Source organism: Neodiprion fabricii, chromosome 1 (assembly GCF_021155785.1).
Source record: "Neodiprion fabricii isolate iyNeoFabr1 chromosome 1, iyNeoFabr1.1, whole genome shotgun sequence".
NCBI lineage: Eukaryota > Metazoa > Arthropoda > Insecta > Hymenoptera > Diprionidae > Neodiprion > Neodiprion fabricii.
Window position 1 is genome coordinate 38,940,945 of NC_060239.1, and position 16,774 is coordinate 38,957,718.

The 16,774-nt window shown below is 37.6% G+C and overlaps 3 protein-coding genes across 7 annotated transcripts; 1 reads left to right on the forward strand and 2 right to left on the reverse strand.

Annotated features, from left to right (window-relative positions):
* Positions 1–118: 118 nt before the first annotated feature.
* On the reverse strand, positions 119–2,157 carry LOC124183765 (replication termination factor 2). Its single transcript, XM_046572727.1, has 3 exons — positions 1,478–2,157; positions 1,022–1,405; positions 119–766 (listed from the first exon to the last, which is right to left on the reverse strand). The coding sequence occupies exons 1-3, from the start codon at positions 1,544–1,546 to the stop codon at positions 359–361; spliced, it is 861 nt and encodes a 286-aa protein (XP_046428683.1). The 5' UTR covers positions 1,547–2,157; the 3' UTR covers positions 119–358.
* Positions 2,158–2,559: 402 nt separating this feature from the next.
* Positions 2,560–13,913, forward strand: LOC124174504 (V-type proton ATPase subunit C). 5 transcript variants are annotated; one of them, XM_046553723.1, is made up of 9 exons: positions 2,560–2,715; positions 3,567–3,894; positions 6,256–6,813; positions 9,546–9,732; positions 9,892–9,990; positions 10,127–10,335; positions 10,519–10,663; positions 10,816–10,963; positions 11,049–13,913. In XM_046553723.1, exons 2-9 carry the CDS (start codon positions 3,609–3,611, stop codon positions 11,142–11,144), a joined length of 1,728 nt encoding a protein of 575 aa, XP_046409679.1. In that variant the 5' UTR covers positions 2,560–2,715; positions 3,567–3,608; the 3' UTR covers positions 11,145–13,913. The 5 variants fall into 5 exon arrangements, with proteins under 5 accessions (XP_046409679.1, XP_046409675.1, XP_046409677.1 ...); XM_046553719.1 differs by lacking the exon at positions 6,256–6,813 and having other exon boundaries at positions 2,561–2,715; XM_046553721.1 differs by lacking the exon at positions 6,256–6,813 and having other exon boundaries at positions 2,596–2,715; positions 3,570–3,894.
* LOC124174505 (S-methyl-5'-thioadenosine phosphorylase) lies at positions 11,206–16,261 on the reverse strand. Its single transcript, XM_046553724.1, has 6 exons — positions 15,696–16,261; positions 15,419–15,579; positions 15,091–15,311; positions 14,674–14,876; positions 14,336–14,557; positions 11,206–14,188 (listed from the first exon to the last, which is right to left on the reverse strand). Exons 1-6 carry the CDS (start codon positions 15,714–15,716, stop codon positions 14,144–14,146), a joined length of 873 nt encoding a protein of 290 aa, XP_046409680.1. The 5' UTR covers positions 15,717–16,261; the 3' UTR covers positions 11,206–14,143.
* Between the last annotated feature and the right edge of the window lie 513 nt (positions 16,262–16,774).

The following is a 16,774-nucleotide window of genomic DNA, read 5'->3' on the forward strand; positions in this document are numbered from 1 at the left end:
ATTGGATTTGGAGAACTCGTGTTCTTCTTACTCACTCGCGTTTACTAAATATTACAGTGAATCCACAAAAAATTCGGATCCTATAGAGGTTTATAATAAATATTAATAAAAGTCATACTAAATCTAACGAAACTTTTTTTTATTTAGATACATAAAATAAACAGATGTAAACAACAAACGTCGTGTTATGTGAAATTAATTTTTCTATAAATTTGAATTAATGTGAATGACGTTAGATTCGTCAAGATCATTGTCTACTCTAACTCCGTGATATTGAATCACAGATAAGGATACACAAATAAACACGGTTGTTTTTTCCAGCTCGTCTTGTGGAGGAAATAAATATTTACAGTAAATCTTAGTTATAAAACGGATTATAAGTAACCCAATGGGCTCTAGTTTGCTCGCTGGCTGACTTGTGCGAAGTGAAGAGGCTCTTGAAAACCTCAGTTGCTCTTGGATCCTTGGCAACACTGTAGCTGTCCTTGGATTTTTTATAAGCGGGATCTTCCGCTGAATTTTTTTGACTACTCTTGGTTGGTCCTTCACTTTCTTCCTTCTTAATTTTCTTCTTACTTTTGCCTTCTCCTGCTTCAACACTTCCCTCACCTTCTGTTTTTTCCACATTGTGCACTCTTTTCTTCTGAGCTTTTCTTTGAAGCTTCCTCATTGCTGAACGCTGTTCCATTTGTTCCAAATCCTCACCCTCCGCATTCATTATAACAATATCAGTTTCATCAAAAGGCTGCTGGCACTTGTGACACACCTGTGTATTAAAATTAATTGGGGTTTTATAAAAGGAACCAAAAATTCTTTATTCTCTAATGAGACATTTTATATCAGTATATTCCAGTAGTGTTTAGGCATAATTGAAGGGTGAAACATTTTTATTGACAAGTTTTTCTGAGTCACAAAGTAACTATTGTTCCTATGGCCTGCAACGAGACCAACGAAAATATAAGAAAACTTCCAAATTTCATAAAATAAAAATCACCTATGTTGAAGTAATTGACCAACTCACTTTAGTTTTGACTTCTCTGAGCGACCGTTCGCTCATCACACACCCGCAGGACCACAAGAAGCAGAACTTGTATTTGCCGTTCATTTCAAGGCCAATGACTGGGCAAATGTAAGGGCTCCTTCCTCCGTCAACATAACAATCACCTTTCTCAGCCTTAGGACCCTCATATGCCGGGTTGTCAGTCAAGTTCAAATCTTTGACATCTTTTACACTTTTGATATGTTTGGCAGTATCGGGCAGCATAGTACGATCCAGTAATCCTTCAATGACTGACTCTTTGCTATATAATCGACCCAGACCACACGCAACTACAGGGGACTGCAAGGGCAGCTGTCGGATAGCACAATGTTTCCATCTGAATGCTAACTCAGCTTCTTTATCTTTCTGCAAAGAAATGAATATTCAGTACCATCTCAAAATAGATATAGTCGTACTTCTGAGGTTAACCCAACTAACCTGTTCTGGCTTCTTCTTAACTCGCACCAACTCGTCCCGCCGAGGAATCGTTCCACCGTCGCAACCCATATTATTTGTTTTTGTTCAAAACCTCTATGTAACTCTTCAACGATAATAAGATTTTGTTTAAGTGCAAGAAACGTCGCCTAATATCAAAACTATGACGACTGACACAATCACAGAAAGAATTAACTAACTCAACCTAACCCGACACAAGATATGCTCATAGAAGCGTCACTCCAATGCTACGAGGTGCGGAAAAGTCAGCGCCACTTTCCTTGCCGTAGTTGCAATCAGTACTAAAGAGTAATGAGTAATTGGTAGCGGGAAATTTGAATTTGGAGTTGGGAATACTTTTTCACGTACTATAAAATTATTACTAAAAAAAGGGTAATTAAATTGATGATTGAATTAGACTAGTATACATATATTTGATATCTTATACAGCATATGTTTGTCACCAATTTCGCTAAAATCTCGGGTGTTGAGCTCGATGTTTCCATATAAGAAATACGTCTTTTTCATTTTTTGGAAACCTATGCCACACAGATGTTACGTCGAACCAATTTAAAACACAGCACTTTGCTTTTCTAGGTATATTTGCTTACAAACACTTGAAAACATTTTTTATATCAGAGCTATCAGGGCGAACGCCTTCAACCCCTTCAACCCACAGGTAGTTGTACATTATTACAAAATACGCAAAATGTAAGATGGCGGCGACGGCACCAGTGTACTGCGAATTCAAGGCTGCGTATCTCGTATCGGCCGCGACTGTAGCGCTAAAAGGCGTGCCGTGGTTGCAGTACTGAATAAGAAACCAGTCGGCCTATGACAGTTTCCACGCGCAGCCAATAGCGTGTCCGGATATAACGCAAGCCACCAATCCTCTCTTTGACTGCCATCTCCACTGCGGAAACGCATACACGGTATTTTCTTGTACTTGATCCAAGGTTGGCGATTGGTTCTTTCTGGTCAACGCCGTGATATGATTGGGCGAGAAAACTTAGCTCGAGTCCGGAAAATTGGAAAAGTGAAAATGGAGGAAAAGAAAATGGGCGCGGCAGTCAGCTGTTTCGTCTGTAACTAAGAAAGGCGTCGCTAGGCGGCAGCACCGAGTCACGTGAGATAATGGTGGAAGGTGGCAGTCGAGTAGGGTGCGCGATCCGTCTGAATTTCGCGAGAAATTCAGTTTATTGCTGAATTAGTCGAGCTTCGTCAAAATATTTGACTCTCAGGTGAATAGTATTATCATACAAAAAGTATTTAACCATACGGATAATAGGACCCGGCGTAAAATCAGCCTCTACACCGAATTGTACATGGTAAAAAACCGCGGAGGGTAGAATGTGTGGTGGGTTGGGTGGGCCGTGCAGCTGTTGTTTGCCTGTAGTTCGTACGATATATCATTTCATTTATTTTGCTGCGTAGCATCGATCAAGTGTGCGGAACGACATGGAGAACTACAGGTTCTGTTTAAGCTTAGTTCCTCGTCTCTCGCGAGAGGGTTAATGAGTTATTCTCGCGTACCGAGTCTTGACGAAGACGCGGTTACATCCGTTTGGTACGTTATTGATTTTTTAATACATAACCGGAGAAGTCTGGCGCCGCCGAGACGTCTGCTAGCCTGCACCTCGGGCCAAGGACACGTCGAGTAGCCGTACGTTAAACTTGCTCTATCGAAAGACAGACTAACCGTCGTAATATTATTTTGCTTGTATATCGATTGCATAGCGTTTTCATCGGCCGCTTCGTGTCTCGCGTACCAGTCACGTGGAAATGGCAGGGATTACGTAATTCTTGGGGAGAAACGCCAAGGTGCCACGCCCCCTTTTTACCAATATCAATTCCACGGATATTTTTCAGCTTAAAAATTTTACTTGACAAGCAGCCAATTTGTACCTTTGTATTTCTCTGAACTAAAGCACTCGAATTTCTTTTAACATTGACCAGATGTACTGCTGAAGAACTTTTTCCGAATACTATAGCGTTGGACATCTGAACTCTTGGAAGCTCGTTTCTACGCATGAGGAATGGCGGTATCTGTTTAACCGACATTCGGACTAACCAAAACTCTCGAATGTTACAGAAGTCGAGTGTCGTACAGCGGTTGTAGCCAGCGATATTTAAAATGACGGAATACTGGCTAATTTCGGCACCCGGCGACAAGACCTGCCAGCAAACATGGGAGGCTATGAACAACTTGACGTCCAAGCAGAACTCACTATCGTCAAACTTCAAATTTCACATACCCGACTTGAAGGTGGGCACCCTCGACCAGCTCGTCGGCCTTTCCGACGACCTTGGAAAGTTGGACGGATTTGTGGAACAAGTTACACGCAAAGTTGCCACTTACTTGGGTGAAGTCCTCGAAGATCAAAGAGACAAGCTTCATGAAAACCTCATGGCCAACAACAGTAAGTACTATAAAACTCTGGCGTCGACCATATCTTTTTATTCGTCTCATTATTATAAATGACCACTTTGTACTGAGAGGTTCAAGTGCCCAAATCTCACGCCAAATAAATTTCTCGTATTTTCAAGGCTGCCTACTTATGGTTCGGTGAATATCGAGAACTTTGCTCTCGTTATTCCAATCATCTGAATTTTTTTTCATTCGTCACTATTTGATTAAAGTCCATTTGGAAATGGTCGTCTAACAAAAGCTTGAAGCACTTTCTGCTCATGGGCTACGCAGACTTTACATTTGTGTTCTACCATTTGTTAATTACTTATAGCCTTGAACAAAGTGAAGTACTGTTAGTTTTGTCGCAGCATATTTCTGTTTCATGCAGTACGAGTACGATGGAGAAAATTTAGGATATGATTAACCAATTTGATCAAATTGAAGTTATGTGCCAATCAAAATCTGTACTTCCTGCATTAGTGTAACGTTATGGTAATTATTTTTGCTACGACAGAAAACCTCATATTTAATTGAATTATTCTATTTGAGGAGCTATAAATTTCATTGAACCATGATATCTTCAATGAGTCATTTTTGTTTGGGAAAGATCTTGAACCCCTGGGTATGTGTACTCGTTTGTCCTACTTTATACCCATATTATCGGTCGGCCATAATTCGTGGTAGCAATTGATACTATACACAACACAATACAATCACACAAATTGGAGTTGATTTATTTTCATTATAGTAGTTTCAAAAACCTCTTGGTTGAGTTTGTCAAAGCCCAACTTGAGTTGTCGTTAATGACCCCGATACAGAGGGTCCTTATTTTATCCCCCGACTTCCCTCTATGCCCTGTGGTATACAATAATATGATAACGTGTGTATCACATGCTGAGTTCCTGTACGGTGGATTACGCAATTTATGAAAATCTTGTCAATAAATTCTTTTAACGAGGTCTCAAATTTACAATGTTTTGCGCTTAGATTCATTGCGGTAACAATAGTGTACTAAAACTAGTTGTAACAACGCGCGATATAATTTTGTTATTGTGAAACCCGAAATAAAATTGAATCAATCACACCGTATGAAAACTGTGCTGTCGTTTTGTTAGCGTGAAAATCCATATATTGTGAAACTGCGTCAGCCACCGTACGAAAATTACCGCGTTATATGACGCAAATTGAATATATGTAGAGTGCTTGGTTTCCTGGGTTTGATTTAAAATGAATTTCACAGATGCTTTGTTTACTGGTTTTTTCATGAATAATTTTTGTTCGCGGTGTTGCTTCGCTTGCTTTCATTCAGTTGGACCACACTAACCCCTTTTCCCCCCTACCTTTTGTATTATTCTTTTTCTAACAAAATCTACTAAGTATCCACACCGTTTACTTTTCGTACGTATGAAATATCCCAAAATGTTCAGAGTAATGAGGAAAAAAAAAAAAAAGAATGTCCACATATTGAGAGAGAGAAAAAAAGGCTACTGAAACGAGCTGTACTACGAGGAGGCAAATGAATAAATATTCAGCTGGATATTGAGACCACAATTCTTGACGTATATCAAATTCAATATGTACAAATATATACATGTATAACGGATGATCTAAGGAGTCACCGGGTTACTGTGGTCACCGAGCTTCAATTAGTAACCATGTAGGTTTTACTATTTAGTTACCTTAAATCTCTTCACACTTCCTAATCTTATTGGCTGTTTGCGTTGCACGGTACAAATATTTATTTGCAGCTCCTTTATTGTAATATTTTTGCTATAGATTAATTTTACTTATATTTGTTTTATTTGATTTAATTTTCATCAATGACTTTCTTTTATTATTTCACATTATATTTGGTTATCCTGCTTTTCTTCGGAGAATTTATTGGAGCGTCGGTTCTTCCTTCATACATTTTACTTTGATTCGTCGAAAACAAAAATAACAACTTCAGAATGTTTCTCATCAATTTTGATTCAATTGTAATAACTTTGTAATTCACCGATGACAGCAAAGTATCGCTCATCATTTGCTGAACCTTATTTTGTAAGAATATTTTTAAACAACGTTGTTCTGGAAAATATTAGATTCATGGGGTAAACGTAAATGCTTAATCATCAAAGATGACAGAATCGAATCTTTTTTGCTCAACGACACTGAGTGGTAGACAAAGTAATTTTTATTTCTCTGTAGAATGAACTCGACGCTTTATGTTAATCGCTCCGAAGTCAGATTCACTTTATTTTGATTCTATTTGGTTGCTATTGTCGCTAGGCATTTGCGTAGGACGCAATTATAGTTGAATGAGACGTAAAAACAAAAAAAAAAAAAAAAAAAACCAAACGCGAGGAGATTGGGACTGGGCTGTAATGGATAGGTCAAGCGTCAATGGATGGGGAGATTTCACCCCTCGGTGGGGAACCGGACACTCCGCCAAACACACCTGTGACCCCGTCACACAAGACTTCCAGGGAGCGCCGCGAACAATGGCAGGAGACGGAAGAACCAGGGTTGACAGCTTCCCTAGGTCAGCATCATCGCCAACGTCATCACCATCATCACAACCACGACCAAAACCACCACTACCACAATCACCACCAACATCACCAACATCCTTCCAACTCAGAAAAGAGATCATCATCCAGTTCCCAAGGCGCCTGCGAAGTTCGAACTCCGAATGATTCGTCGTCGATATATTCGTGCTACCAAACGCATTGGTGCGCAGCTTCCAACCCACCCACCCCAACCCCGAGCCCTACCCTTGGCAGTCCGTCTCCCTGTTTCTCGTCGGAGGATGAAAACTACGACATTAACGATCCACAGAAGCCTGGGCGATCTGGAATTGTGAAAAAAAAACGTCACGCTTCGACGAATCAACAGTCCGATGACAACGATGATCAAGAACAAGATTGTAGCAGCGATTTGCCTAGCCCAGGTACCCGTCCCATCACCAACCCCACGTCAGCCTCGTCAATCCTCCTCACGACGCACCCTTCTTTTCCGATTCTTCCCGTTGCACCATGAAAGATGATCGAAAAGCCAAGAGTCCCATGATACCACCTCCCAGCATTAACCCGGAGTGCTTGTCCCAATCGTTCCGGTATTCTCCAATGTTTCCACTCCGTGCAGGAGTTAAAATCGAGTTCTATCTCCAAGTAATCTTTAACTATTGCTTGAATCTGTGGTAATCAACTCTCTTTCGCTTCAAATCTCTTCATTCCCGACGAATAACTAAAAGTCTCACCTTGGGCTGCCAAATATGAAATAACGGAGAATAGTTGATGATGCTGCTTCCTCTTAGTGGAGACAATCGCTCCGGTCAATTGTTAACGTCGAACACCTCCTAAGCTTTCGCTTTTTATTCTGCTTTTAATAAAATAATATATATCCACGTTTTACTTCAGTTGCCTGTATTATTATTTTGCAATCCTCAGGCCTTGCGTCCAATTGTTGATGAGATTGTTTTTTGCTTTTTATTTTTCCATAATTGATCGTTTGATTTAAAATTTGATTCTTGTTCAAAAACTGTGAGCTAATGCACAATTTCACCTAAATCAAACCAAAGGATAGTCATGAGAATATATGTAACATTGGAAAAAATTTACATCTACATTTACATTTACAAGAATTTGGCTACGGGTTAGAACAAAAATGAATTGATTTCAAATGGTCAACAATTTTGCAGTCCGCCAGCAGGCTCTCCTTCCCAACTCCGATTTGCTTTCTAACAATACATTCAATTATGAATTATGACAATTACAATGACGATTGTTCATTCGTTTATAGTTTTATATAGCCCTTTAATATGGTTTTCTTAATACCAGAAGACAATACCGAACAAACGATACAAATACATTACAAATACAAATGTTATGAAATCTATACATTATAGTACGGTAAGAAACTTCACACGATTAACAACAAGATATAAATTATAAATTACCAACTATAGGTCGATAAGCTATTAACGCATGTTCTCTCTCATTTTGACTATTTTACATGTTGCACGAAAAACTTACTTTCGTACGATAATAACTGATTAAAACGTATAATTGTTTTATCAACGAACTAAAATATCACGTTGCAAATATTGCCGAAACATATATATATATATATATATATATGTTATTAATAAAATTTATGTTATTAATATATATATATATATTTGTTAATAATTCACATGGACTACTTACCCTTGTCCCTCATCCCAAGCTGATGCAATCATTTAAATTCATCTACGCTTTGCTTAAAACCCTTCTGTTCTGCACAGCTATCTGTATAATTACAGTTGTATGTAGAAGTAAACACGACGGGTTTGAGAGTGATGATTAGATTTTATTTAAATAAACAACAGCTTTTTATTTTAATAATAATAGCTCTCTTTCTCTTTTGCTTTTATATTATTGAAAAGACAAGAAGACTTTAAATGTGTAATTGAGTCGAAATTTATCATCACCTTCGAACCATTCCCTAGATGACCTGTTTGAGAAAGTCAGTGAAAATTCAACAGTAAATAATTCAACAGTAAATAAATCAATATGTTACACTCGTGAAATCTGGCTACTCAATAAAATATTCAGTCTATTTTCCGCAACAACATCGGGTATTAAACTTAAAGTAACTGAATTACTTCGTTATTTTCGTTTGTATTACAATTAACGATTCATCGCTAATGTTTTATCCCGTAATTAACAGAACTTTCCATACTGATTTCAGCAGAGCCTAGGCGGGTGAGGGTTTCCAGAAAGTCTTTCAAAATCATACTGTAACAATTTTTTTTTGCCCATTCAGGAATGAAAAACTAGACCAGTGCAATATGATGAACATTATGAAAGAAAGCAACATGTGTCTGCACAGAATGCTTTTGGTGCTAAATCCCATTTGTTGTATTATAATCGCCAACTGATGAAAGTTCATTTCATTGATACGTATCCAATACCAACTCAACTACCCTATGGTGGCTTTTGTTTCTCATACTCACTCTTTACATTCATTGTTGTATTGTAGTAACTTGTAATTAATATTACTGCACAGTGTACGCAGAATATGTGGCTTGAGAAATTATTTGCAACGTAATGTCATGTCGTACATCTGGTTCACCTCTGCATTGTTTCCTATTCTAAGCGGAGCCCAAGATGTGTACAATTGAAAAAATGAATCAGTCTGAGACGTAGTAAAAGATATGATGAAATAAGGATTCATCTTTTATGTAATAATTTATGCATAATACCAGTGGTAGTAACTGACCTTCCAATAATATATCCCGTTTGTTCATTTCATATCAACTTCACACAATTATCCAACAATTAACAGCATCTGCTGATAACAATGTCAATCTGCTTCTAAATAGTTTGAACAAACGTTCAACTTGTTCATCAAGCTTTGTGGTAGCGGATCAGCATTGAAATGCGTATTAAAATTGCTTCAGCACAGCGGGCTTTGTTTAGAATATTGGTAATCGTGTGGTACAGGTCTAAGCATTAATGGTCTTGTACTGAACATAGCTAGTTACGCATTCTGTCACTCTCAATCTGGCAGTAAGTAGCATGCGAAAATTGGGTGTAGCCATATTCAAGGCAACACTGTTAATGCTCAATCCTGTACATCAAAAAAAAATTTTAATTAAAGTTTCACAAAGTGATTAAAAAAAAAAATTAATGTAACTAGGTGATCTGCCAACATATATAACAAGATTCCAATGGGACATGGCCAAGTATCCAATAAAGCAGTCGCTGCGTAACATCGCCGACATAATCAGCAAACAAGTGGGACAGATTGACGCGGATCTTAAAACTAAGTCAACAACTTACAACAATCTGAAAGGAAGCCTGCAAAATCTCGAGAAGAAGCAGACGTGAGTTATGCTGACATATATTGTTAGTTTTAAGATTAATGAAAAGTCAGTGATAATCAAAATGTCCTATATTGATTCATTGTTACATTTTATTCAAGCTGGTGTTACTGAAATTAGAAAATTTCGACACAGCAATAATTATTGTATTATCTTTGGCAGAGGGAGCTTGTTGACTCGCAACCTGGCCGATTTAGTGAAAAAAGAACACTTTATTCTCGACAGCGAGTATCTCTCAACGCTGCTCGTAATTGTACCCAAGTAAGTCAGCTAGAAAACGAGAATATACTCTTCTTACTCATCATTTTTCTTTACAGTGTAAGACTTGTCAGAATTTTCAAATTTCACCAAATCATTTATCTAGTTCCATCAACTAACATCAGTCGATTGTTATCAGGGCAAGCTTCCAGGAGTGGTATGCTGTGTATGAGAAATTGACCGACATGATTGTACCACGCAGTACACAATTGATTAGCCAGGATCAGGAGTATGGACTTTTTACGGTAACTTTGTTCAAAAAAGTTATCGAGGAGTTCAAGTTGCATGCTAGGGAAAAGAAGTTCATTGTTCGTGATTTTACTTACAACGAAGAAGAGCTGGCTGCCGGTAAATACTTATTGGCATTTTACTTTCTTTGTTCCGCAAAATGAATTCAATTATACAATACAAACAGTCTAGTGGCATTTCGTCCTTTGGCTTGTCATCGGCACAATACATCCTTTCATAACTTTATCAATTATGTACACATACGTTTTTACTGACAATAGTTTTGTGTATCCTATTTTTAAGGTAAAAATGAAATTACCAAGCTGGTGACTGACAAGAAAAAGCAATTTGGTCCTTTGGTTCGATGGCTCAAAGTCAATTTCAGCGAATGTTTCTGTGCTTGGATTCACGTTAAAGCTCTTCGCGTTTTCGTTGAATCAGTCCTCAGGTAAGCTTCAACACTGTTGTCGTAATGATGTTAATAGACATTGTTTTGTCCGTGATATGCAATGCCGAGTAATTATTACTAGTTGCACCTTGTCTTCAATTTTTGTGAAATAAATAAGTAGCTTAAATTGATCATTTTCAAATGGCAATCAGGTACGGATTGCCAGTTAATTTTCAGGCCATTCTACTGCAGCCAAATAAGAAGAACAGTAAAAGGCTGCGCGATGTATTAAACCAGCTCTACGCCCATTTGGACTCCTCTGCCACATCTGGCGGAAACGCACAATCTTCGAATCAAGATGTAAGTATCTGATTAATCGTTGTTAATTACATGCTTGTAAGAAGATAAAAGTTCCGTAATTGAAATTTGTTACTTTGTGGCGCAGAGTGTGGACATACCGGGGTTGGGTTTTGGACAAAGTGACTACTACCCATATGTCTACTACAAAATCAATGTGGATATGGTCGACAGTAAGGTGTAAGAAGTGATTTATCAGCCAATCCACTGTTCCACAGCACACATCCCTCTTTTTCGTACATACATCCCGTTATACGTCCGTTGCCCACGAGGTACGTCAGGCAACAGGTCCGTGTTGTTAGAAAACTGAACTTTGCCATTTATACCAGAAAAATTAAGTATCCTCTGTATATATATGTATGTCAAACCGTTGCCAAGATTGATAATGTTTGGTAGTTTTATCAATTGAAGTGTAAATTCCATCCTGGAGAATTCATTGCGGGAAACCGCCAAGAGATTATCCGTATCTTATAAACTGCTTTCTGAGTATCAGCAGACTTAGTTAAGTACTAGAATATCATTTTGGCACTAGATTTTTCGGTATCAATGGTTACAAAGTTCGGCGCAATATGCAACGTGTCTATTTGTAAATACTGTGTGCAGAATATTGAAAACAGAAAAAAAAAGTTAGCTTTATCCAGGCCCTTGTCTAAAGTTTATTCGGTAGCTTTCTTTGCGCGTTTATTTTACCGAAAATTCCACCGTTTCTCGTCGCAATAGCACAGAAGAAATATTTAAGTAATTATTAATTATATTGAATAAAGAAAAAATGACGGATCGCGGACCAGATAATGCTGAGACAAGTTTTTAGTGTTATACGCTCAATAATTTTCGAGTATTATTGTAGAACATTGGTTGAAACACCCAGGTTTCCGCATACGGAATGGATTTGAAATCATCCAACGAATCGCGTATGAAACCTGGCTTTTTCATCTTAATTGAAAATTACATAGAGCTATTTAGACAATAACTTTTATTAAAATATGGCTTAGCGCTATATGCTCCGCAGTGTCTTTGTATAATCGTCTAACTTTAACTAGCCAGTTAGTATTATTAAACGAGACGGTAATTAACGCAGGCCAAGGGTTCAAAATAATTTTTTTTTTTTTTTTTGGAAGAATTCCTACATTAGTTGTTTAGATAGATGTAAAACGATTTAGCTGATAACTACGAGCCATCTTACTTCTGTTTTTTCTCGTCCTTTCGGCGATTATAACACGATTGCTTATTTTTGAAAAGTGCGAGTCTATTAATGATGGAGTATATTAACAGAGCAAGGAAATCATGTCTAGTCTAATATCAACGCGATAAATTAAAATTGAACCGTAAAATCATTTACCGCATTCTTTTCTTTAATTTTATTCAAGTTGTATATGAAATTTTCTTCTTCGCATTACGGTTTCACAAAATTATTGATGTTTAGATTTTAGACTATGGCAGAGGATAAAGGTTTCATTGTAATGAATTGAACTGTTCCTACAACTCCACTTAGCTGGCAATTATTATTTTTCTGAAATAAGCGATCGGATTAGTCAACATCGAAACTGGGTAACGTTCTTGTTTACACCTCCAGACTTGGATTATGGACAGTAATAAAATTGAACCTGGGATTATTGTGGTGTAAAAGTTATATATATACTGAGGTAAAAACACGTTGCACTGTTCATCGTCGTGAAAATATTAATTTTATGATAGCTGTACATCGAGGACTAAATAATTTAATCATGTAAATGGATATATTATACTAGACAAAGGAGAAAGGTTATAGTTTATATATTATACTTTGCATATATCACTGCAATTCGCTTTTATAGTTGTCTTGATATTTTATTCGATCATTGACTTAGTTTGCCAGCAGAGGTGAAGGGTAATACTTCATCATTCTTTCGCTGTAGTCATTTAGAGTTGAAAATCGAAGTGGCTCATTGCATAAGTAATTAGATAAGTGTAAAAACTGCTTTGCTGTCGCATTCACGATGGACAATGGAACACGTGTTTAGCTCCATATCTCTGTATGCAGTTACACCAACAACTTCTTAATACTCGTTCAATCCAAGCCAAATCCAAGTGAAGGCATGTTTGCCCTCTTGGCCGTCATTGCATTGTTATGAATTTGAAGAAATACTTCAATGTATTTTTGATGATATCATTTTTAATTGTCAACCAACGTCAAGCAGCTCCCGACGTTTGTTGTATGATTAAAAATTGTGTACAAAATTAGAAGACTCATGATTCAAAATGAATTTGGTCAATCCACTATTCGTATATTTGAAACGTTGCGCATTCCAAGCATAATGCTTTGCACGGTAAAAATAAACAATGTGAAATTTTAACACTGGTAATAGCTGTAAGAAAGTTGATAATGTTTTATCTCATCTGCCTGCTATTTTATTATATTTTTACTATTGAAATATTGTGAATATTGTACATTTGGGGTGTACGTCTTATTTGACAGAAATTCCCATTTGTATGATGATTAAGCACTTGAATTTAGAGCGAAACGCTACTTAAAATTCGATTCACCTACCTTGTGAACTTTCCTTTCTGGGATGTGACTCAGTTTCAATGATACCTTGTTGCTTTCTGAGAAAAATTAACTTCCTTTCCAAGTTTCTAGAACCGGATTTAAAATACCAGATATTTAGCTTGTACAAATAATATTGTTGAAGAATAAAAAAAATTATTAAGAGGCTACTTGCAATGGTAGACTTTTATCACATCTTTCTGGGTCAATTCTGTTAGCAGTGGGTGAAAAAGTGTATGTATAAACAAAGCTCGCTTAACAATTCTGTGAATGTATTGTAATTATATAATGTAACAAAGTTGGAATCGATGAAGAAAACAGCAGAGGCAAAATATTGTAATTTGTAGATATTATATTTGAATGAACGATTTATTGGTCGTTCAATCCATATTATATTATACATTATAAATAAATATCACGTTCCGTTAAGTACCTGTTATTCGTAGCAGGTTAAGATTACTCCTAAGTTCGCACGAATCTGTATTTTCCTTGCATTCACAGAGATTTTACGAAATCAATATTCTAACGATGAGAAGAAAACAAATCCCAAAAGGTTGATTGGCATTTAATCATTTTATTTCATAGCCATGAAATTGTACAAGGTTCGAAAAGAAAATGAATTTTTGAGCTGTATAAAGTTCATGACATCTCTTCGAATCCTAGGCTGCTTTATTTGACGAGACGTTTCCACATACCACCAAATTCTAGAAAAAAAATTTTTTCCTTCAACTTTAAAGCAAACACATTTGTAAATAACACTGTCTACGTATAATGGACAAAAAGTTGAATTATGCATTGCCACAGCTTTAAGATTGCTTGATCTACTCAATGCTCATGTGCAAAGGCATTACCTTGAGTTCATCGATCTGTTCATCCCACATTTCTTGATCTGATGATGCAGCCATAAGCTTAATAGTCTCAATAAGAAGCTGAGTTACTCTGATAACGTTTTTCTTGAATACGCTCATTACATCTGCCACGCATACTCTGTCTCCTGCATCCTTCCAACAATCATAATCTGTAGCCAAAGCGATAGCTCCGTACAGAATACCTGCTTCCTTTGCCAAGCACACCTAATCATAGAACATTCAATAGTAGAAATGATACTATCAATGTACATATAGTATAATATCATTAGTATGGGTGATATTTGCGAAGTTACAGTTCATCAATTTACGGCAATTCGCACCTCTGGGACTACAGTCATATTGATAAGATCACCTCCCCATTGTCGGAAGGATTGACTCTCTGCTTTTGACGAAAATCTGGGTCCTTCTATTGTGACTACAGTTCCTCCATCCCTTATATCAATATTCAAAAGCTTTGCTGCATTGGCAATTGTCTTCCGGACATTGGGATGAAACGCTGGCTCCATTGGTACGTGACATACTCCTGTGAACATTATCCCTTAACCTTTAGATTGCTGGGATTTTAAGAGCTTCATTCCCTATAGCAAGTCTCAAAATGTTGTGTCTGTATCTTATACATAACATATGTGAAGTTTTGATCACAGGCAGAGACTATATTTAGACTTTCCGGTAGTCTAGAGGTTAACAAGAATTTTAGATTTTCCTAAATTATAGGAAAAATGAAGCAATTTTTCCACCTGGGTATTCCTTAGATGTTCCGTCAAAGAACGTGCCATTCCTCTTGGTTGTCCTATCGATAAAACTATCCGGTATAACAAGATCGCCAGGGTGGATAGACTCTTGGAGGGATCCGCAAGCCGTCGAGGCCAATATGTGGGTGCAACCAGCTAAACGCAGAGCTTCTATGTTAGCTCGGTAGTTCACATTGGTAGGATTAATTTTGTGACCTACCCCATGCCTAAATGATACATTGAATACGATTAACAAGATAAAATTCGTTCTTATAATAGTTTCATGCGGATAGATTTGAGTGAGCGATACTTGCTCAATTGCGGAAATTCTCACCGAGAAAGTAGAACGACTTCTACGCCAGCAATTTGACCCTGGTAAAGATCACTCGACGGGAGTCCAAATTCATTTTTTGCATTTTCCTGTGATATTTCTACGCGATTCTGCAATATTTGACCGGCTGGATCGTCTAGACCTGATCCACCAATTATCCCAACCTGAAATAACAGATGACAATGACAGCTGACGATCGCGATTTTGACAGCCGGTCGTACGTCTAACCTCTTTCGATCTTTAGACGTTTTCGCACAAGTAATATCTTTGAAGTTCATACCTTGATTTTGTATTTTCCCATAACGAAGGATTTCGAACGTCCGTTTTATCACTGTCCAGCTTTGGACAACGTCTATGGGAAAAAGTGTGACAACCCTACGTGCCTTGCGCAACCTTTGCCTTCGTTCATCAGTCCTACGGCTCATATAACCGCGAACTCGCGTATAACGCCGACCTATTGGCCTAGAGCTCGCTAGAGCCTTGAAACGCGTATCAATGTTCTTATCCATTTTTCTTTTTCGTTTCTCGGTTGCGAAAACTGTTTGAATCGAAAATGTGAGTGTGATCGTTTTTTATCAGACACAAACATCACCGGCCATAGATCCTGACTCCCATTGATTGCATAAGTTAAATATTTCGTAGTACTATGACCGTGACTATGACGCACCTAGTTGTTCCAAACATTCTTGTGAACCTGATTCACAAGAGCGGTGTCGAATCATTCGTCAGCAGATGTCAGAGATGAAATTAAGGAACTAATGAAAGACCGGTGGATCAAGATTCTTTATATAAACGTGTAGATTGTAGAGTTCGTTTCGCTTACGAAAAAACTAATTTATGTAAAACGACTTTTTTTCTGATTGATGAAAGTTTGCTGTCCAGGAATATATTGGGATCTAAGAAAACGTTATTACTTTTCGCCGAAGGTCAGCTAATGGGACTTACAGAGTAAATTAGATTCCTGTATTGATGAGTTAAACACGGATCAGTGGTTGATATTATCATACTACTGCTCTTTGTGTGGGTCTCTTCCATTCAACTTGCCACAGGCTGGTCGTGTCATTCTGCGTCAACTCTACTCGCTAACTACCTGAACTCGGATGGAAAGCACAATAATTTCTGCTCGTAAGCTGCATAATAACCGCGGCTGTACAATTCATCCGCATTCCAAGTTGAGTTCAGTTACTGACCAGTATTCATGGCGTTACAGTGCCGCCTGGCTATAATTACGACCCACGAATGCCAAATTAAATATATCAATTTTGCGTGATGAATTACTTCGGAACGAATCGAAATACAAGATACATCATGTAAGATTGGAGGGTTTCAGTTTTACGCAGAATTATCAGCGAAATGTAT